This window comes from Rhynchophorus ferrugineus, unplaced genomic scaffold, assembly GCF_030347505.1.
Source record: "Rhynchophorus ferrugineus isolate W39M unplaced genomic scaffold, kcgeb_rfMv2 rfM3, whole genome shotgun sequence".
NCBI lineage: Eukaryota > Metazoa > Arthropoda > Insecta > Coleoptera > Curculionidae > Rhynchophorus > Rhynchophorus ferrugineus.
The window spans coordinates 69,976,250-69,997,373 of record NW_027472582.1 but is presented as its reverse complement, the minus strand read 5'-3'; the positions used below and the strand labels follow the sequence as shown (position 1 = coordinate 69,997,373).

The 21,124-nt window shown below is 32.4% G+C and overlaps 6 protein-coding genes and 2 long non-coding RNA genes across 8 annotated transcripts in view; 2 read left to right on the top strand and 6 right to left on the bottom strand.

Moving 5' to 3' along the window:
* The window catches only part of Epg5 (ectopic P-granules autophagy protein 5), a 71,253-nt gene that overhangs the window by 5,323 nt on the left and 44,806 nt on the right, over nucleotides 1-21,124 (top strand). The window lies entirely within an intron of this gene.
* On the bottom strand, nucleotides 394-874 carry LOC143193420 (uncharacterized). Its single transcript, XM_076399630.1, has 2 exons — nucleotides 728-874; nucleotides 394-671 (listed from the first exon to the last, which is right to left on the bottom strand). Exons 1-2 carry the CDS (start codon nucleotides 737-739, stop codon nucleotides 429-431), a joined length of 255 nt encoding a protein of 84 aa, XP_076255745.1. The 5' UTR covers nucleotides 740-874; the 3' UTR covers nucleotides 394-428.
* On the bottom strand, nucleotides 2,748-4,973 carry LOC143192708 (uncharacterized). Its single transcript, XM_076398202.1, has 3 exons — nucleotides 4,886-4,973; nucleotides 4,590-4,829; nucleotides 2,748-2,990 (listed from the first exon to the last, which is right to left on the bottom strand). The coding sequence occupies exons 1-3, from the start codon at nucleotides 4,895-4,897 to the stop codon at nucleotides 2,748-2,750; spliced, it is 495 nt and encodes a 164-aa protein (XP_076254317.1). The 5' UTR covers nucleotides 4,898-4,973.
* Nucleotides 6,112-6,571, bottom strand: LOC143193434 (uncharacterized). Its single transcript, XR_013005016.1, has 2 exons — nucleotides 6,441-6,571; nucleotides 6,112-6,384 (listed from the first exon to the last, which is right to left on the bottom strand). It is a non-coding gene; the product is annotated as an uncharacterized LOC143193434 (long non-coding RNA).
* On the bottom strand, nucleotides 8,618-9,068 carry LOC143193423 (uncharacterized). The gene is made up of 2 exons (XR_013005012.1): nucleotides 8,947-9,068; nucleotides 8,618-8,890 (listed from the first exon to the last, which is right to left on the bottom strand). It is a non-coding gene; the product is annotated as an uncharacterized LOC143193423 (long non-coding RNA).
* On the top strand, nucleotides 10,369-10,806 carry LOC143193426 (uncharacterized). The gene is made up of 2 exons (XM_076399635.1): nucleotides 10,369-10,475; nucleotides 10,532-10,806. The coding sequence occupies exons 1-2, from the start codon at nucleotides 10,464-10,466 to the stop codon at nucleotides 10,772-10,774; spliced, it is 255 nt and encodes an 84-aa protein (XP_076255750.1). The 5' UTR covers nucleotides 10,369-10,463; the 3' UTR covers nucleotides 10,775-10,806.
* LOC143192707 (uncharacterized) lies at nucleotides 13,047-17,246 on the bottom strand. The gene is made up of 6 exons (XM_076398201.1): nucleotides 17,210-17,246; nucleotides 17,049-17,167; nucleotides 16,761-16,949; nucleotides 16,658-16,684; nucleotides 16,371-16,601; nucleotides 13,047-13,321 (listed from the first exon to the last, which is right to left on the bottom strand). Exons 1-6 carry the CDS (start codon nucleotides 17,244-17,246, stop codon nucleotides 13,079-13,081), a joined length of 846 nt encoding a protein of 281 aa, XP_076254316.1. The 3' UTR covers nucleotides 13,047-13,078.
* Nucleotides 19,813-20,259, bottom strand: LOC143193429 (uncharacterized). Its single transcript, XM_076399637.1, has 2 exons — nucleotides 20,148-20,259; nucleotides 19,813-20,093 (listed from the first exon to the last, which is right to left on the bottom strand). The coding sequence occupies exons 1-2, from the start codon at nucleotides 20,157-20,159 to the stop codon at nucleotides 19,851-19,853; spliced, it is 255 nt and encodes an 84-aa protein (XP_076255752.1). The 5' UTR covers nucleotides 20,160-20,259; the 3' UTR covers nucleotides 19,813-19,850.

The following is a 21,124-nucleotide window of genomic DNA, read 5'->3' as shown; positions in this document are numbered from 1 at the left end:
ATAAACTATCTATGTTTCAGTCCATAAAGTCAATTTCCTTTATTCTTAATTATATGGCATTTGCATTTGATAAATCAACCCTCAATAATGTTGGACAATTATTGACGTTTTGTCACTAGTCTTCATTGAGAGTTTTCTTTGTCCTTCACCACTGAACTTGGGGGGTTATCTGGATTGCTTCTTGTCTTGTAAATCGGAATAATATCTCTTATCGACTTAGCAGTTTATTGAAGGGAACTATACAAAATCCGTATTACCTATTCAATCTTTTGTAAACAGTTAAAATAAATATGTACATGTTATATCACTTATGTTGATTTAGGTTGAATTTTCTTTTTTATAATGTTTTTTTTTTCATTTATTTGGTTATATCAGGGTAGTAAAAGAGTGGAGTAGTTTATTAATATTTCTTTATTGAATTCGTTGATTTATACAACGACAGCGGGTAGGGCGGAGTAGGCTGCAGTGTAACTTGCGGTATAGACGGATGGAGCTGCTACATAACTGCTGTATGCGTATGGGGCACTGTAGGCGAAAGGTACAGCTGCTGGTGCGGCTACTAATGGCGCAGAGTAAGCTACTGCGGCAAGGCCTGGCTTGGCTTCAGCTTTGGGTTTTGCCTCTGGTTCAGCAGCGGCATAGGCAACAGCCAAAAGGGTAGCGAATACAATCTATGAATTATATATAGTTATAATCACGACAAAACAGTCGCTTTATAATTACTTACGTATTTGAACATGTCGATGGTTGTTGTTTAGTTCTATTCGTTGAAACTAATGCCCACAACTGCAATTCCCAGTCGTTTTATATCATCAGAGCAACCTCCAAGAAGTACGTGTCTAAAGATATGTCAAGTTTCATATAATGTGCAAGGTATCCGATTATGTATTCATAATACGTATGTGAAACTATTGGTAAATGAGAACGATGCCTTAAAATTAACTGCGACTTATTATTGTGGCGTATATTTTGTGTGGAAATTAGTTATAAGATATTTACAATGCGTACAATGTGAATAAAATCACCAATCTGGACACAAAAAATAATTAGGTTTTTATTAATGTACAGTTACTATCTTGGTCAATAATGAGACTTTTAAATAATTATTTTCTGGTGTACAAAATGATTATACACCAGATCTGTCGGTAATTAATTTTCGTTTTTTTTTCGATAAAATAAAACACCTTATTTATAATTGACTGGTTTTGCTGTATGAGACAGCGCCTTGTCATGCTATAAAATTACCTTATCTCTGAGGGTGTTATAGACGTTTTTCGATCAGTGTACAGTTCAAACCGATTCGGCCTTATAGTCGATTCGCTAGGATCTTTTCTTAGGATTTTGGAAGCAAATCTATTTTTCATTACCCGTTATTATTTGGTGCATAAATGACTTCCTTTAGTAGCTTTGAAGCTGCGATTTCTTCTTTCTATTTTCTAATTATCTGTCATTCAATTAATGTGGCATCTATCTTCCCATCGCTTGTAATTATTCCAATTGCGACTCGGCTCTCATTCAACTTTTTTGTCAATTATTTTTGATTTTGTGTGTTTTTTTTTATCCAATAACTCTTGCAATTTTGTAACATGTGTTTTGAATGTTAAGATCGCCACATTTGCATTGTCGAAACCACGTTTCACATATCTTTAGGGTTGGAGCATGGTTATCGTAAGTCTGTCAATACCAGCAAGTCAAAACATTTTATACTTATAGCTAGAGAAATCTGTTACAAAAATAGAAAAGTTAATTTCCGGAATGCCATTTCAAGTTTTTTCAATACGGTTTCTACCTATCTTCTTACACGACTTGAAGTTTAGTAGTTTTTCTTCCCATCTTTGATGCGAAAAAAGACGGATTATCCGTTGAAAAAGACCGATAGATAGATTTCTCGGCCGAATTTTTGGTTTATTCGGAAATTAAGTGAAATGCGATTAAGCTATGAGTCATAGCTGGAACAAGTGGAGCAATGTCTGTTTATTATAGCTGGTGAAGTATTTAAGTAGTCCTACGAAGATATTCATGGATTCTGCAAAAAATGAATGAACGTTCTCATGTTGCGGATGTGACGTCAAGTGTTTGCATTGTATAATGTACACTAGCCCACTTGTATAAAGACAGTTTCTGTTCAATACGACTTGAAGATGTTTGAATTCGACCTTCCATGGCGGTTTAATTCCGTTTGAATTTTAAATTTTTCGATTTTAACCGCATTTGGCACCAAGTTTTTCATTATTAAGGTTTAGAACCATTACCATAGGCTTATCAAAACAATAATTGCTCAACAAAAAAAGAATCGAAGTAGAGTAGAGCAAAAAATATGATGCTGCTATAAAAATCGCTAGGTTATATTATTGACAGCTTAATTTATAATACAACGTTGTAAATGAATCATCATTATTCAACTACCGGCATTAGCTTTTGTTAAAGTTTTATTTGGACTAATAATGAATTAAAACGTTTTAAAAAATAGGAACTTAATTTCATAAGTGTGAAGAAGAAGTGTCGGAAGTTCTTTTATATATTCTGCAATGTTTAGTTAAGAAATTTGAAGAAGTTAAATTTGTATTGGAATCATAGTAATGACGATTTGCAAATCAATTATGCCTGATACAATTAAACTAGCTGACTATAGTACAACCGTTGTCATAATGTCATTGTGTACAACGACATTTTGGTAATGTGAACCGAACAATGTCAAGGTAAATGAAATTCTATTATCATTTGTTATTTAAATGTTTATTTCAAATTTAAACAACAACAGCTGGTAAAGCTGAATAGGCAGCTGTGTATCCTGCAGTATAAACAGCAGGGGCAGCTACGTAGCTGCTGTAAGCTAATGGGGCACTGTAAGCTAATGGCACTGCAGCTGGGGCGGCTACCAATGGAGCGGAATAAGCTACTGCGGCGAGGCCTGGCTTGGCTTCAGCTTTGGGTTTTGCTTCTGGTTGAGGAGCAGCGAAAGCAACAGCCAAAAGGGCAGCGAATACGACCTGTTAATTAAATATAGTTATAATCACGACAAAACAGTCACTTTATGACCACTTACGTATTTGAACATGTTGATTGGTACTGTTTAGTTCGATAAAATGAAACTAATGCTTTACGCTTCTACAAGAAACCTATTTATATAAAACCAATAACCTCCAACGCTGCTCTTGAATAATCAACAGGTCAAATATATGATTGCTATGACTTGAAATTTGATATTCAGGGAAGGTATTTGAAAGAATCGATTGCATAATCATCATTGAAATTTTAATCCTTCTGCTTTTATTATTGACGGTAGGTTTTCTTTTTTATTTTTAACATATAATGATTCTTACTCGTATGAGTAAGAATACAGCTAATTTTAGACTACATCTGATATATCCGATTAAGTTTAAAATATACAATATATAAAAAGAAAAATACTAATTTTTAAAATACATTTTTTCAATTATTATTAAAACTAGTTTTATCTTTTAGTTCTATTAGTTAAATCTACTATATTAATTTAGTTTTTAGTTATTTGACATCGAAAAATTACCGTTACCCAAACATTTTTGTGTTATTTGATTTTTGTCTAATTTTACATATTTTTACTCAATTTTTGTGTTAGGTCTATTATTTTAAAGTGCCCTCTGCATATCACTATTGTTTACGAAGACTAATCGATATATTTTGATAATTGATGTAATCTCAGTAAGTTGTTTGCTTTTTTTAGCAAAAGTTTTTAAATATTTTTAATTTTGGATATTTGCTTGTAGAAACATAAAAATTGACAATTAGGATTTCAATGATTTTTAAAGGTGATATATTTTCATAATTAATAGATCCGTGATACTAAGTGTTTGGTGCTATACGACTCAATTATATTTCAGAAAAGTTTGATCTGCTAAAAGTATTTTTATCTATTAATTTCGGTTTTGCTTTTTTATTTTCAATTAATTTATTTTTGATATATATTTCTAATGTTATACAATAATTTTTCTTTTTCATTATAATAGCGCTGTTTCACATACCAGATGCAAGGTCATCATTGAAGAGTGAAAAACCACTTTTCATTCTTGTTTCAGTTGTGATTCGCTTAAAGTATAATATTGCCGGCTTGGCTGGCGCAGTGGTAAAGGCGACAGGACGGTCCACATACTGTTGCGATAGTCGCGGGTTTCTAATCCTGCTGGGGCATGGTCGTCGTAAATTTATATTTGTGATTGTCCATGAAGCAAAAGTGTAAAATCCGACAAGGAAGATGATCCCAATCACGCCGGTAATCAGGCTGGGTAAGACCGGATATCTTCTGGGATGATTAAAAAGTTGGTCACTTGCCAGTCGGTAGTCTTAATGCCGTAGACCGTGGTTCTGAGCCCACGTTAAACAGTAGGTCCAGTCCAGATATTTTTATTATATCAAGAGAGAAAGACATGTTAAGATGCCAGGATATGTGACATCTTAACACGTCTTTCACCCTTAATATAATAAAAATATCTGGACTGGACCATATATATACATATATATATATATTTTGCTTTAGGTATATACTTAATTAATTACTACTAGGATAAAATAATCAGTCATGGTGTATTAGTTATATGTTTATTTCAAATTTAAACAACAACGGCTGGCAAAGCTGAGTAGGCAGCTGTATATCCTGCAGTATAAACAGCTGGCGCAGCAACATAACTACTGTAAGCTAAGGGGGCACTGTAAGCAACTGGTACAGCTGCCGGGGCTGCTACTAGTGGTGCAGAGTAAGCTACTGCGGCGAGGCCTGGCTTGGCTTCAGCTTTGGGTTTTGCTTCTGGTTGAGGAGCAGCGAAAGCAACAGCCAAAAGGGCAGCGAATACGACCTGTGAATTAAATATACTTATAACCACGACAAAACAGACATTTTATAACCACTTACGTATTTAAACATGTTGGTTGGTACTGTTTAGTTCGATGAAATGAAACTAATGCTTTACGCTTCTTCGAGAAACCTATTTATATAAAACCAATAACCTCCAACACTGCTCTTGAATAATTAACAGGTCAAATATATGGTTGCTATGACTTGAAATTTGATATTCAGGGAAGGTTTTTGAAAGAATAGATTACACAATCGCCATTGAAGTTTGAGTTGTTATGTTTTCATTATTGGAAGCAGATATTCTTTTTATTTCGAGTTTATTTCGTATAACCATATGATATAACTAATCCTAGAATAAATCTAAATTTGATATTTCAAATTAAGTTAGAAACATATATAAATGAAAAATGTTTATTTTTGAAATTGCTATTAGTAAAAGGTAGGTTTTATATATAAATGTACTATATTAGTTTAGTTATTCAGTTGGTTATTAGTTAGTTAAAATTGAAAATGTACCTTTAGCCAAACATCTTTGTGTATGTAGTATCCTGCGCATATAATTATTTTTCGTGGCTGATTTTAAGCTGGCTTGTGGAACTCCTTAGTGCATTATTAGTTCCCATTAAGTGTTAGCCAATATCGATATATTTCGGTAGTGTATATAATCGAAGAAATTCCTTTCAATAATGGATGTATAATTCGAATTTTTAGGTATATGCACAATATACGATATATATTTTAAATTATATTATTTTATATTTAGGAAAATATTTTAAATATCTTTTTATAGTTTATAATTTAATATTAATTTAATTAATTAAATTAAATTAATTTAATTTAAATTTAATATTAATGATTAAAGAATATAAGGAAAACAAAACAAAAAAATAAAAAACAAAGCTATTATCAAATTTTCGGTAAATATTAATTGGCTATAAGAATATATTTTTATTTACTTTTTTAAATTTTGTTTTGGATTATTTTCCGTTTATTTATTTTTGGTATATGTTTTCTTTTTCATTTTGACGTCTGCTTTTTATATATTAGGTGTAAAGTCATAGTCGAAATTAGTCAGAATATCTTGATCCTTATAATCGATATATGATATATTTAGCCATAATATATCTCCAATTATTGTCTCAACTCCCTAAGATTCAGATGTTCCGGATTTTGTTAAGGGCCTTGTAGTTCGTAAGGAGTCTTGTTTTAATTAATATGAAATGAATAATAAACATACACTTTATATGTAAATTAACTAATACTAGGGTAAAAAAAAACAGTCATTATTTATTATTTAGATATTTATTTCAAAGTTAAACAACAACGGCAGGTAAAGCAGAGTAGGCAGCAGTGTAACCTGCGCTATAAACAGCTGGGGCAGCTACGTAGCTGCTGTAAGCTAATGGAGCACTGTAAGCTAATGGCACTGCAGCTGGGGCGGCTACCAATGGAGCGGAGTAAGCTACAGCGGCAAGACCTGGCTTGGCTTCAGCTTTGGGTTTTGCTTCTGGTTCAGGAGTAGCGAAAGCAACAGCCAAAAGGGCAGCGAATACGACCTGTGAATTAAATATAATTGTAACCACTACATTACAGTCATTTTACAATTCCTTACGTATTTGAACATATTGATTGGTACGATTTAGTTCGATAAAATGAAACTAATGTTTTACGCTTCTTCGAGAAACCTATTTATATAAAACCAATAACCTCCAACGTTGCTCTTGAATAATTAATAGGTTAAATATATGATTGGTATGACTTGAAATTTGATATTCAGGGAAGGTATTTAAAAGAATGGATTGCATAATCCCCATTGAAACTTTAGTCGTTCTGTTTTTATTATTGTAAGTAGATTTTCTTTTTATTTCGAATTTAGTTCATATGAACAATGATATAGCTAATCCTAGAATGAATCTAAATTTGATATTTCAGATTAAAGTTAAAGTACATACAGAAGTTAAAAAAGTACATATATATGAAAAATGCTTATTTTTTAATTTACTTTTACTAAATAATGTTTTATATTTAAACGTTATTAGTTAATCAAAATAACTACAGGTCTATTGGTTACATCATTATTGGTATCAGGTATACAATTATTTCTCATGGCAGATCTTAGGCTGGTGGTGCAATAGGTGCTTGATTCCGTTTGTTGTGTTATTAGATAAAATCCTTAGTGCATTATTGAACTCATTCGAAGAAAGGTTCTTACCCATAAAAAATATAGCTTTCAATAGTAGATGTATCATTCGATTTTTTAGGTATATGCACAATATTTTAGGTATATGAAACATATATTATTGTATATTTAAGAAAATATTTTGAATATATTATTTGTAGTTTTGGATAATAATTGTTTAGGCATATACACAGTTTTTAACACAATTGGGATATCAAGGGTTTTTAAAAGTGATAGGAAAACAAAACAAAAAAAAACATATATCATTTATCGAGGGTTAGAGTAGCATTGTACTTTCACAATTGTTAGCCCGGATGTTGCCATAACAGCAGTTCTAAATTCTTGATTCAATTACATTTTTGGTACATTTTAATTGGCTAAAAGGACGTATCTTTATTTATTTTTTAAAATTCTGTTTTGTATTATTTTCCATTAATTTATTTTTGATATATATTTTCTTTTACATTATGACGGCTTCTCTTTACATACGAGATGTAAAATCATAATCGAATTTAGTGAAAATGTGTCGTTCCTTATAATCGATATATGATATATTTAGCCTTAATATCTCTCCAATTCTTATCTCAACTCCCTAAGGTTCAGATATTCCGGATTTTGTTAAGAGTTTTGTAGTTTGTAACCAGACTTGTTTTTTTTTTGAATTTTCGTTTAATTGAAATATGCCTTTTAACGTACTTTCTGTTATATAAACAGACAGAAAATCAGATGTTAATGCAGATGAAGAAACATATCGAGGACAGATTGAATTTAAATTCCATGGAAATCAGTGAAATTAAACCTTTGGTTAATTAAATATGTTTTATAATAATATGAAATTAACAGGTCAATTGAAAAGTCCCCGTCCTACCTTAGTAAAACCCATTTTTTTTGGCAAAATTATTTTTTTTTATTTAACATAATTCCCTTCAAGGGTGATACACTAATTATAGCAACCCTCCAACTTTTCGATACCATTTTTGTAGTACGATTTGTCCTTTGCTTCAAAATAGACCTCAGCTTTGTACAGAGCTTTCTCATACCCAAATATTCGTAAATGATATGATGTACACGTTCAGTTGATATTTCTAGAGTGTTTGCCATTTCATTAAATTTCAATTTATGGTCATTCAAAGTTATTTTGTGGATTTTTTAAATGTTTTCGCCGGTAACAATCTCTTTTGGGCATCCACTGCGTTCACCGTCTTCGGTGCTCATTTCACCACGTCTAAACTTAGCATACCAATCCTTGATGGTTGATTTTCCTGGGACAGTGTCCGGAAACTCGGCATCAAGCCAAGTTTTTGCTTCAACTTTATTTTCTCTTCAAAAAACAATATTTTATCAACACGCAAAATTCCTTTTTATCCATTTTTTTCACAATAACAAAAGTTGCTTCACTCAAAATGCTATAATTCGCAAACTAATGATCCGACAGCTGTCAAATTTATACACTCATCTTTTGAGGGTTAGAGCTAACTAAAAACATATGGATTTAATTCTAGTAGCGCCATCTATGCCTCTGGCCGGGGACTTTTCAATTGACCTGTTAATAATGATGTACACTTTATAAGTAAATTAACTAATACTAGGGTTAAAAAATAATTCAGTCATTATTTACTATTTATATATTTATTTAAAATTTAAACAACAACAGCCGGTAAAGCAGAGTAGGCAGCAGTGTAGCCTGCGGTATAAACAGCAGGGGCAGCTACGTAGCTGCTGTAAGCTAATGGCGCACTGTAAGCTAATGGCACTGCAGCTGGGGCGGCTACCAATGGAGCGGAGTAAGCTACTGCGGCAAGACCTGGTTTGGCTTCAGCTTTGGGTTTTGCTTCTGGTTGAGGAGCAGCGAAAGCAACAGCCAAAAGGGCAGCGAATACGACCTGTTAATTAAACATAGTTATAATCACGACAAAACAGTCACTTTATGACCACTTACGTATTTGAACATGTTGATTGGTACTGTTTAGTTCGACAAAATGAAACTAATGACTTACCCTTCTCTAGTAAACCTTTTTATATGAAAACAATAACCTTTAAACTTCTGCGTGCATAATTTATGTGTCAAACATATACTGAGTTGGTGTTTGATATTCAGAAAACGTTTTTTTCAAGCACGTGACTGGATGGTCGTCAGAAATGTAATAGTTTTGCGTGAGTTCGTTTATATTTCGATTGCATTTGACGATTACTGAATTTAATTAATTAATTTTAGCAATATTATTAATAAATATGCATTAATGATATTGGTAATGATTATCCATTACTTTTATGTTATTTGATTTTATGTTAGTTATCAAATTGGTATTGGTTTTTAGGTATTTTTTAGTTTAAAGCCGATGCTTTTGGTAACAAATTCTGCATTGATCTTAAAACAACTGAACCTTTAGATGTTTTGTTTCCCTTATCTTTCTGGCTATATATGGATATTTAATGTGACTACTATTATATCATAGTGAGTAGCCACAGGAATTTTATATAAATACTCTTATTTGTATTTTACTACGTTTGTCGGAACAGCAAAATATCTGGTCTCGTTTTGAAGTATGACTGAAGCCGATTACAAGATTAGTTGATGTTAGTCTTGATTATCAGAATCTCCGCAACTCTGACCTGTGTTTTTGTGCACAATATTCGATTCATCAATTAAAAATCTCTTTAAACAACTCTTTCCAGGTAGCCACATAATGTAAACTCAACAATTATATTGACACATTTGGTCATCTAACAATCTTAAACATTTGATTTAATATCACTTGTGCTGCTCAGACAGGTCATGCGTCATTGATGGAGACAAATAATAATCAAAAAGATCAATGTGACAAATACGGCGAATTGGATAGGACTTTCCATCTAATCATTTAAGGTAGATTTTCACGGTTTTTGCAAAATCACTTGATTCTATTTCCTCTTCCATAATGCATTTCTTCAACAATGTTTGAATCTAAAATATTAGTTTAAATTTTTAGCAACCTCCCGTGATGATTTAGTTCAATTACTAAAACTACTTTTAAATTTTTTTAAAAAATTTTAAAATTACTCCAGATAACTTATTTTATCTCAGTGTTACCAAACTAAAACTTCTGAAAGCACTGCAGAACACTTCAAATTAAAAAATAATCAAATTTTCAATAGAAAAAAATAAAAAATACGTTCTGTTAATATAATATTTCCGATACATTAACGTTTTTTTGTTGATACATATGCAGTTTTATGATATGACTCTGTGTGCTGTTGAATGACAACCTGTTAAAATCAGAAAAAATCGGATAATTAGCCAATCAGTCAATAGAAATACGTTTTTTGAATATTAAGATTCAACCAATAGCGTTCGATCTATTTCGACCTAACATGTATAGGCGTAACGTTGAAGGTTATCGTATTCGTATAAATACGCTATTTGAAGAACTGTTAAGCATTAGTTTCATTTTATCGAACTAAACAGTACCAATCAACATGTTCAAATACGTAAGTAATGATAAAGTGACTGTTATATTTTGGTTATAACTAAAATTAATTCATAGATTGTATTCGCTGCCCTTTTGGCTGTTGCTTTTGCCGCTCCCGAACCTGAAGCGAAACCCAAAGCTGAAGCCAAGCCAGGTCTAGCTGCTGTAGCTTACTCAGCTCCTCTTGTAGCCGCTCCAGCTGCAGTACCAGTAGCTTACAGTGCCCCATTAGCCTACAGTAGCTATGTAGCAGCTCCAGCTGTTTATAGCGCAGGTTACACTGCTGCCTACTCTGCTTTACCGGCTGTGGTTGTTTAAATGTTGAAAATAAAGATTGAAATATTAAAATATGATTGAATTTAATTTAAACTGCATTGGATAGTTCCCGATAGTTCAAGAAAATTAATTATTATTAATTGAACTGATGCGGTAGTCCAAAACCTCATAACATATTTGTGATAAAGCACCTTAGAAGGCATTTTATCATATGTTAAGTCAACCTAGATGTTATAGTTAACATGAGATGTTATTCAACAATAGTAGTGTTCATAAAATGCTTTATTAGTTATTAAATTAATTTCTGTCGGAATTTCTGATTTTAAAGATACAGTAATCAGTGCTGATTTTATTCTATATTCTATCGCAACTTTGAATTGATTTTATACGTCGTTTCTTTAGTAGACTTGATTAATAGATTAGACTTGCGGCACTTGATATGCAGTTATTACTGTTATCGAGTTAATTTAGTGTTTAGAAACCTACTAAAAAGTGCTAAGGCCTTCTTCTTAGATTACCTCCAATTTGGATGTAAAAATTCTTGAAAAAAAATTCAGTTAACACAGATACCAACAGTTATCTTCAAGAAACTCTTCAAAATCTCAAAAACATTAAAATTAGTGAATTAAATTAAGAGTTATTTGAACATCCTACATTTCGATTCCTTTCACACCTCAAGAATGTTTCGTGAAAAACGATTATCATTCGAAGGAAATTACGAAAGCTGTTTTAAACAGATATATTATTGGCCTTCTGAAGAACCAAACTGGTGGCATAACCATTACATTGGAGAAAGCTTGGAATAAGTCTGTTGAGATTGAGAGACATTTTACTGGAAATCAAAGTCCTTTTTAAAACATCAATATGATAAGTTAGTTTTAAAATAACGGTATTTTTATGGGAAATGGGCAAGGCCAGTTATAATAATTGATTCTTTGTTTATAAGGTATAATTATAAACTTCCCGTGTAGAATAGTTTTGCCGATTTTGACATGATATACATCAAAGTTAGTTAAAACAAATGTTTAATCCTATATATGTAACTTTATATTGAAAACTAACTTTAATGCATTAACCGACCATTTCAGATAACAAAAAGATATTTGACTAACTTGCAGATTGTTATACTAGGTTGTTTAATAAGTTTTGTCGTTCTGAAAAGGAAACGGAATTTTAGAAGTTGGAATATATACGTTACTAGCGACCCGCCCCGGCTTCGCACGGGTGCAATGCTGATACTAAATTAAATACACTACAGAAAAAATATGAACGTTGTATATAAAAACATAGCGGCCCGCTCCGACTTTGCACGGGCATAAAATATATATGCCTATGTCACTCAATGAAAACATGATTAAAATCGATCCAGTATTTTTGGTTCATTCATTACTGCCCTTGGCCTGCACGCATTAAATTTGGAGTAAAACAATTCCTCTTCCCCTATACTTACTATGAAGATTTCCTGCTATCTTTGGAATATCTAAATTCATACAATTTTTATTACATTACACATTTTTAAACGCAAATTTTAAATTTGTAATATTTCCGAAAATATTTGTTTAATTTACATGCTGTAAGGAACCATATTGATCTATATTAATTGCACATTGTATTTAAGGTACTTAATTCGATAAGGATTAATGCCGTATTGCTTAAAATAGCTTCGTAAATAAGCCATTTTCTCACGTAAAAAGTAAACAATAAAAATGGTTAATGTGGGTTACCCCTAAAAGATAAACATATACCATCGCGGACTTTTTTGTAGACCTTTTTATGGTGTACAATACTGTAGTACATTAATTTGATCTAACTCGAAAGGGTTAGGCAGCGTTTTTGCTAATTGCTAAATAAGCCTAAAAAAATAGGTTAATTTACGACATCACGTTAGAAACCTCTAAAATTAGCAATGTTGCCTTAGTATATTATGCATGTATTATACATATAAACCTTCTTGAATCACTCTATCTATTGAAAAAAACCGCATCAAAATCCGTTGCATAGTTTTAAAGATTTAAGCGCACATAGGGATATAGGGACAGAAAAGGCGACTTTGTTTTATACTATGTAGTGGTTATATAATATGGTCGGTTATATGGATAATATAACCTCCCTAATTTATAGATTCACACTGCCTTCTAAGGATGTTTGTCAGAACTATTTTATGAGGTTTTGGACTTATGTGGTGGTTTAAAGAACAATATTTAATCAATACCCAAAATTATTTTTTATTTAATGGATTTAAAGTTGAAGTTTGTGAAGATTACTTTCGGAGTATTTTAGGGTAATCTAATGCAGTTTAAATGAAATTCAATCATATTTTAATATTTCATTCTTTATTTTCGACATTTAAACAACCACAGCTGGTAAGGCTGAGTAAGCTGCAGTGTAACTTGCACTATAAACAGCTGGGGCAGCTACATAGCTACTGTAAGCTAATGGGGCACTGTAAGCTACTGGTACTGCAGCAGGAGCGGCTACTAGTGGAGCAGAGTAAGCTACTGCGGCAAGACCAGGCTTGGCTTCAGCTTTGGGTTTGGCTTCAGGTTGAGGAGCGGCGAAAGCTACAGCCAAAATGGCAGCGAATACGACCTGCGAATTAAATATAATTATAACCACGACAAAACTGTCACTTTATGAATGCTTACGTATTTGAACATATTGATTGTTAATCTTTAGTTCGATAAAATGAAACTAATGCTTTACATTTCTTGGATACACCTATTTATATAAAAACAGTAACCTTCGAAACAACACACGTATAATTATTGTGTTAAATTTATAATCTATATGAGTCGGAATTTTATATTCACAAAACGTATTTAAACCAAGCGATTAGTCAATCATCTGGGAGCCTTACATTTTGATTTTAGTTCTTCAGTTTTCAATATCGTGGGTCTATTCGCTTTTATATTGACATTACCGATAATCTTTGCATATAAAATTGTGTGATTAACTAAACGTACTAAACTATATCATTCTCCATAACCTTTTAAGAAACGATGACACCTCAGAAGACTGATAGTGCTTTTTGCCATCTTCAGAACTTTATTGTTATTTCAATATGTTCTTGAAATTTTGTTTTGGCTGCGTTGGATTACTAGTTGGTTTGAGGATTTACTGCAACCCCGTTTGTGCCCCATAATTCTCATCTTTGATCTCTCCATCTCTTTGATTTTTGATCCAGTTGAAGGTATCTTCCGACTAATCACTACAATTGCTTGTGCTTTAATTTAATCTGTTTTTTGTTTAGTATGATGTTTGAATTTCAAACTTACTTTAGTCTCTAGTCCATTTTTAGATCTTGTTGACTGCTACTCCGTTTGTTATTGGAGTATCAGCAGTTTAGAGCAGATACAGGAGTGGTTTCAAGATACACTACCCTGAGGAACTTTAGCTCAAATAGGTTTAATTGTTGTGTATGTCCCTTCACACGAGACTCTACATTTTCTTTCGAAAATATATAATTCTAGCAGTCGACAGTAACTCCTCGATAGCAATTTGCTCATTTTGTACATTTATCTCGAATGCCATGCCCGGTCAAAAGCTTGTGAGACATCCAGGTATATTGCAGGGCAGTATTTCTTTTCTTCAATTGTCTTTTCAACAACCGCTGTTGCTTTGTGTACTTGATCGATAGTATGTTTTTTGGTGAAATCTGGTATGTTTATAAATGGTGTTGGGTATAATGATCATTGGTTGTTCGAAGATTGATATAAGGTTCCCTGGAGTTGCAACATTTCATTATTGTCATCTGATCATATCAAAAATTGTAAATTTTTTACGATTTTTAATAGATATTGAAAAAAATTACTTCTTTTCTTTTATTTTTCTTATTTTTCTTATCTTTTTTAAAGCTAAAATACTAATAGGATTTTTTTAGTGCTGGTTGTATTCATAAGAATTTGCTGTTTGAAAATAAATGATTCAATTTGTAGTAAATTGTTCGCACAGTAAAAACTATTAGTGATATTTATTATATTATAGTTCTATTAGATGTCTTATAGTGACACGTTTTTGTGCATTAAAAATTTGTTTTTATAAATGTGTATATATTTATGATGGTGATTTTTGGTTATAGGACCTTTGGTTACAAAAATGCAAAGAAAATTAATTGCCGCATTATTGTGTTGAAGGTTCATGCTAAACATCAAAACTGGCCGCTCTTCATTTGAACGAACTAAAAGTTAGTTCGATAAATTTTTATTTTTGTTATGTTTTTATTTTCTAGTATGTGCTATATTACACTTTGAGTAAAAGGCATATTTTCCTGTTTCATTAAAGTATAAAAATTCTTTAAATTAACAGGTCAATTGAAAAGTCCCCGGCCTACCATAGTAAAACACACTTTTTTGCAAAATTAGTTTTTTTATTCAACGTAATTCCCTTCAAGGGTGATCAACACTGGTTATAGCGACCCTCTAACTTTTCGATACCATTTTTGTAGTACGATTTGTCTTTTGCTTCAAAATAGGCGTCAGTTTCGTTGATCACCTCTTCATTTGACGAACATTTTTTCCCAACGAGCATTCTTTTGAGATCTGAGAACAGGAAATAGTCGCTGGGAGTCAGATCTGGAAAATACGATGGATGAGGAAGCGATTCGAAGCCCAGTTCATGGATTTTTACCATCGTTTTTACTGACTTGTGACACGGTACATTGTCTTGGTGAAGCAGCACTTTCTTTTTCTTGAAATGCGGCCGTTTTTCGGCGATTTCGTCCTTCAAAGGGTCCAATAACGTTATGTAATAGTCGCTGTTGTTGGTCTTTCTCTTTTCAAGGTAGTCAATAAAAATTATTCCATGCACATCCCAAAATACAGACGCCATAACCTTGTCAGCCAACTGTTGCGTTTTCCCACGCTTTGGAGCGGGTGCATCGTGTGTAGTCCACTCGGATGATTGTCGATTGGGCTTTGGAGTGAAATGATGGAGCTATGTTTCATCCATTGTCACATATAGGCGCAAAAACTCGGGTTTATTACATTTGATCAGCTTCAAACACTGCTCCGAATCATCAACTCGTCGTTGTTTTTGGTCAAAAGTGAGCTCGCGCGGCACTCACTTTGCATAGAGCTTACTCATACCCAAATATTCGTGAATGATGTGATGTACACGTTCAGTTGATATCTTTAGAATGTTTGCTATTTCATTCAGTTTCAATTTACGGTGATTCAAAATCATTTGGTGGATTTGAATGTTTTCGTCGGTAACAAACTAGTTTTGCGCGTTCACCGTCTTCAGTGCTCATTTCACCACGTCTAAACTTGGCATGCCAATCCTTGATGGTTGATTTTCCTGGGGCAGTATCGGGAAACCCGGCATCAAGCCAAGTTTTTGCTTCAAATGTATTTTTTCCCTTCAAAAAGCGATATTTTATCAACACGCGAAATTCCTTTTTATCCATTTTTTTCACAATTACAAACGTTGCTTCACTCAAAATGTTCTAACTCACAAACTAATGAGCTGTCACATTTGTACACGCATCTTTTGATGGTTAGGGCTAACTAAAAAACATATGGATCTAATTCTAGTAGCGCCAGGCCGGGACCTTTTCAATTGACCTGTTAGTAGGGGGTAAAATAAATTATGTTATAATTAATTTTACACGTTTATTTCAACAACACTTTTAAACAACAACTGCTGGTAAAGCGGAATATGCGGCAGTGTAACCTGTTGTGTAAACAGCTGGAGCAGCTACGTAACTGCTATAAGCTAATGGAGCGCTGTAAGCTAAGGGTACTGCTGCAGGTGCGGCTACTAATGGAGCGGAGTAAGCTACTGCTGCGAGGCCTGGCTTGGCTTCAGCTTTAGGTTTTGCTGCTGGTTCGGGAGCAGCGAAAGCAACAGCCAAAAGGGCAGCGAATACGACCTGCGAATTAAATATACTTATAACCACGACAAAACAGTCCTTTTATCAGCACTTACGTATTTGAACATGTTGTAAACTGTAAACTGTAACCTGAAACTGTAAACGTTTAAATTGGAAGGGTAAATCCGATGGTATCAGAGGGATTCGGGGAATCAATACATCTTCTCCGGTACCACATCCTGTGAGTATTGTGCACTCTATTATGAAAGTTTTCAGTGATTTTATCAGCAAACGCGTGCCATTGCAAAGTTTAGGTGGATTCAGGTTTCTTAATAAAATAACAGGACAACCTACTTTCAACACCATTTTGTGAGGAGGGAGTCCAGACGGGTTCAAAGAGTTTAGAAACTGTAGGAAAATGAACAGCTTCTTCCAAATCGAGAACAGTATCCACCGAGTAATATATTTCGTCGGCGCATCAATCTTTGAAATAATCAAGTTATTTACCTTACCTACTTGTTCATTAGTTGGTGACAGAATCGCTCTTTCTTTAAACCAAGATATTGTCTTGTAACTTATGTCATCAATGTCAGGATAGACTTTGTTGACTAACTCTTGGATGTTGTCTATCAAAACACAAAGGTTTTCAAGGTTAATCCTTCCCTCACTTTGTGTTAATTCTCCATTGCCAACTTTTAGCAGCATCTCTGGAAATAGCCTGTTCTCACGTGATGATGACGAAACCCTAATATTAGGCAGCGTTTTTGCTAATTGCTAAATAAGCCTAAAAAAATAGGTTAATTTACGACATCACATTAGAAACCTCTAAAATTAGCAATGTTGCTTTAGTATATTATGCATGTATTATACATAAAAACCTTCCTCTTGAATCACTCTATCTATTGAAAAAAACCGCATCAAAATCCGTTGCGTAGTTTTAAAGATTTAAGCGCACATAGGGATATAGGGACAGAAAAAGCGACTTTGTTTTATACTATGTAGTGATAAATTTTGCTTTTTTCCACACTAGTATCTTTAGGGTTCTAGATACGTTTTTGTATGTAGTGGTATCCCCCGAAGGCCTTATGCACTTAATTAATAATTGTATATCTGAGTAATGTATTTTACTTTCATCAGATGCTTTCGATGCAATGTATCCTTGTAAAGTCGTTATGATATTACTATATTTCTCTTTAGTTTGTCCTGTTACTATCTGTATTCATCTTTCTTGATAAAACTACATTTAATGACTGCATTCTCCTTAATGTATTTGCCATATCTGCAAAACAGTTAGTATTATTTCTCTCCTCATACATTTTAACCAAACGTTCATGTATATTCTGAACAATAACTTACATGCTCATAAAGCTTTCATACATATAATACAATTTCCTACAATTAAAGTATATTAATTGTATACTGACCTTTAGTTGTTTCCTTTTTCATCACCCAGTCTTGGTAATCGTCAGCATTGAATCGAAAACCAACATTCATAAAGTTTTATTCAATCACAGTCACTTTCAGAAATACTAACCAAGCTGTTTATTTCCAATATATTAAGAACTTGCTCAAAATCCTACCATTTGTCAATTTCTTCTTCAATGTATCTGATCGAGCTCATACAAATCGAAGGTGTTATTTTCGACAGTGCCTCTTTCCATAAATCCAGACTTTGCATATTGTATTGATGCATTATGTTATGACTAACAAAACCTAATCGATAGTTATTCCAACGTTTACCTTTTTCCATGAACCTTTGTTGTCTTTACACTATATCTATTATCATATTGTCATGAGCAACCCAATGTACCATTCTAAAATATTCATGTCTCTTTTAAATATATAAATTGATATAATTCTTCTGATTGATTTTGTCATATGTTTTTAAAAATTGTATTATTTTAAAAGCAATCTCTGGAAGTTCCATTAAACCCTTTCGTGGGTTATCTTTACACCACTTAAATCCTATATTATCCAAGGATGTTCTACATCTCTCAAATAGCTGTATATCTTTTGGATCTTTGTGGATACTTCCCAGGCTAACAATTTTCTCTGAAATAATTGTATTAAATTATTCGATTGAAAAAACTACTTACTGTTTTATACATTTCGTATATTTGATCTCTGAAACACCAAGATTGAACTTGATTCGTCACCTGTTTCGCATAAACACAGTTTCTTTTTGGCGAATTTAAGGTTATATTGTTTTTGATTTTTTGAGATATTTTAGTGACCGTGTCCGTACTAATATACAGTGCAGCTGCAAGGCACAAAAAATATTTTCAATAAAAACCGCCGAGATTTCAAATTTATTAAAACAAAGCCTTAAAACAACGTTTGTCGGTTTATAACCCGTAATTATAATATTTTGAAGAATTTTCAGACGTTTTGCAAACGGACAAGTTTTGCAGGCTCATTCCGTTACATGTTCGAACTTCTCTAATAGCATTCTATCTCTTTTGAAATAGAATAAAATGACATGAATGATATTGTCTGATTGTAAAATTAATTTACAACTTTAGACAGACATATATTGAAATTCGTGTCACTGCTATTTTGAATTGACTATATATGTTTTCGTGAATTATGTCTAATGTTAAATTAATAATTCATCATTTAACAATATTGAAATAACGTTATGTGGCAAAATTTTAATTTCACAATATTTTTATTTTGTATGCATAGTCTTTGATTATTTTGTTTTGTATTAGCCATAATAGAATAATAAATAAATACTTGTAAGTTGTAATATTTATGATTTAATTAAATATTATTTGTTACGTTTTCTTATTACTTCATTACATAATTTTAAATGTTAACAATGATTCCTAACGTTTTACAAAATATATCATAGGTAATACAGCATTCTGTTGCTCCTTCAGACAGTCTATTTTTCATAAAATAGTTGTTTTAAAACATCTATTTTAGTATATTTGATTATATAGTAGATAACAATAATTTGCATTTCGACAACTACTATTTCGGATTTTGTACTGAATCGTTTGTTTTCGTTTCATATTTTGATTTTATTATTTTGATATAAAGTTAATGGGACAGTGTGAATTATTAGTTTTGTAGCTAAGGTGGTATTAGCGGAGTTGTATCCTTGTAAACTCTGTTGTAGAAATCCACATTTTATGAAGATTGAAAAAAATAAGTCCGTTCATTGATTGCATCTAAAGATAAAAGGTTCACCTGAGAGAAGGTTTCCTCGTTTGTTCGAATCAGAAAAAATTGTAACTAGCGTTGTTTAACATTTTTATAAATCAAATTCGTTTGTAAATTGTTATTTATATATTTATTTCAATTTTAAACAACAACGGCTGGTAAAGCTGAATAGGCAGCAGTGTAACCTGCGCTATAAACAGCTGGGGCAGCTACGTAGCTGCTGTAAGCTAATGGGGCACTGTAAGCTAATGGCACTGCAGCTGGAGCGGCTACCAATGGAGCAGAGTAAGCTACGGCGGCAAGGCTTGGCTTGGCTTCAGCTTTGGGTTTTGCTTCAGGTCGAGGAGCAGCGAAAGCTACAGCCAAAAGGGCAGCGAATACGACCTGTGAATTAAATATAGTTATAAAAATGTCATAAAACTACTTGCTACTACTTACGTATTTGAACATGTTGATTGGTTTTGTTTAGTTTAATAGAATGAAACTAATGCGTTACGCTTATTCGAGAAACCTATTTATATAAAACTACTAACCTCCAACGCTGCTCTTGAATAATTAACAGGTCAAATATATAATTGGTTTGAGTAGAAATTTAATATTCATAGAATGTATTGAAAGAACTTGATTACATAACAATCGTTCTGATTATAATCCTTCAATTTATAAGTCTGCCAGTGTATACTTACTAGGATATATTAATATTGTTTCTCAGATGTATAACCATTACAAAATATTATATTTTTATTTTAATATTTCCATTTTATTAAACAAATTATTATTTTATTAGTTTGTATTCTGCTTGAATTTATTTTAATTTTTATTTGAATTTATTTATCAAATATTTTCCCAAATACGCAATTCAATGTTGTGATTTCCTTTACAGTGCTTAATTTTTAAAACTAATCATAAATTTGTGATGAATTTTCTAATGCTGAGTGATCACTTTTACATCTTACGTTAGATATGCTTAGTAGAATTTTAATTTACAAATTAATTTATTACTACTCTTCTGTTGTGATTGTATTAATACTTCAAGGCGAGTGCGGGATTAATATAATACATCAGTATGTATTTCCCAAATTAAAATAAAACTAAACCCTTTAACTAAAGTTACGAATACACTATACAAGTTCGTGTAGTTTGGTTTCCTTCAATATTTTAGTAGTAGTAGCTTGTATTGATTCCAAGTTGCTGCAATTTAGCAACCTTAATTCATGTTTTAAGGCGAATCTTGGATCACTTCGTGTATCCATTTGATTCCGAGGTCATCGTGCAGTTGATTAATCGTGCTTTGTTCAAGCTGCGTTTTACAGTTGGTTTGTTTGATATTTTAGTGCAACCCCATATTTGCAATCCATAAGTCCAAATTGGCTTTATGTTTGACTGATAAATCTTTGATTTCAGGTCTAGTTGAG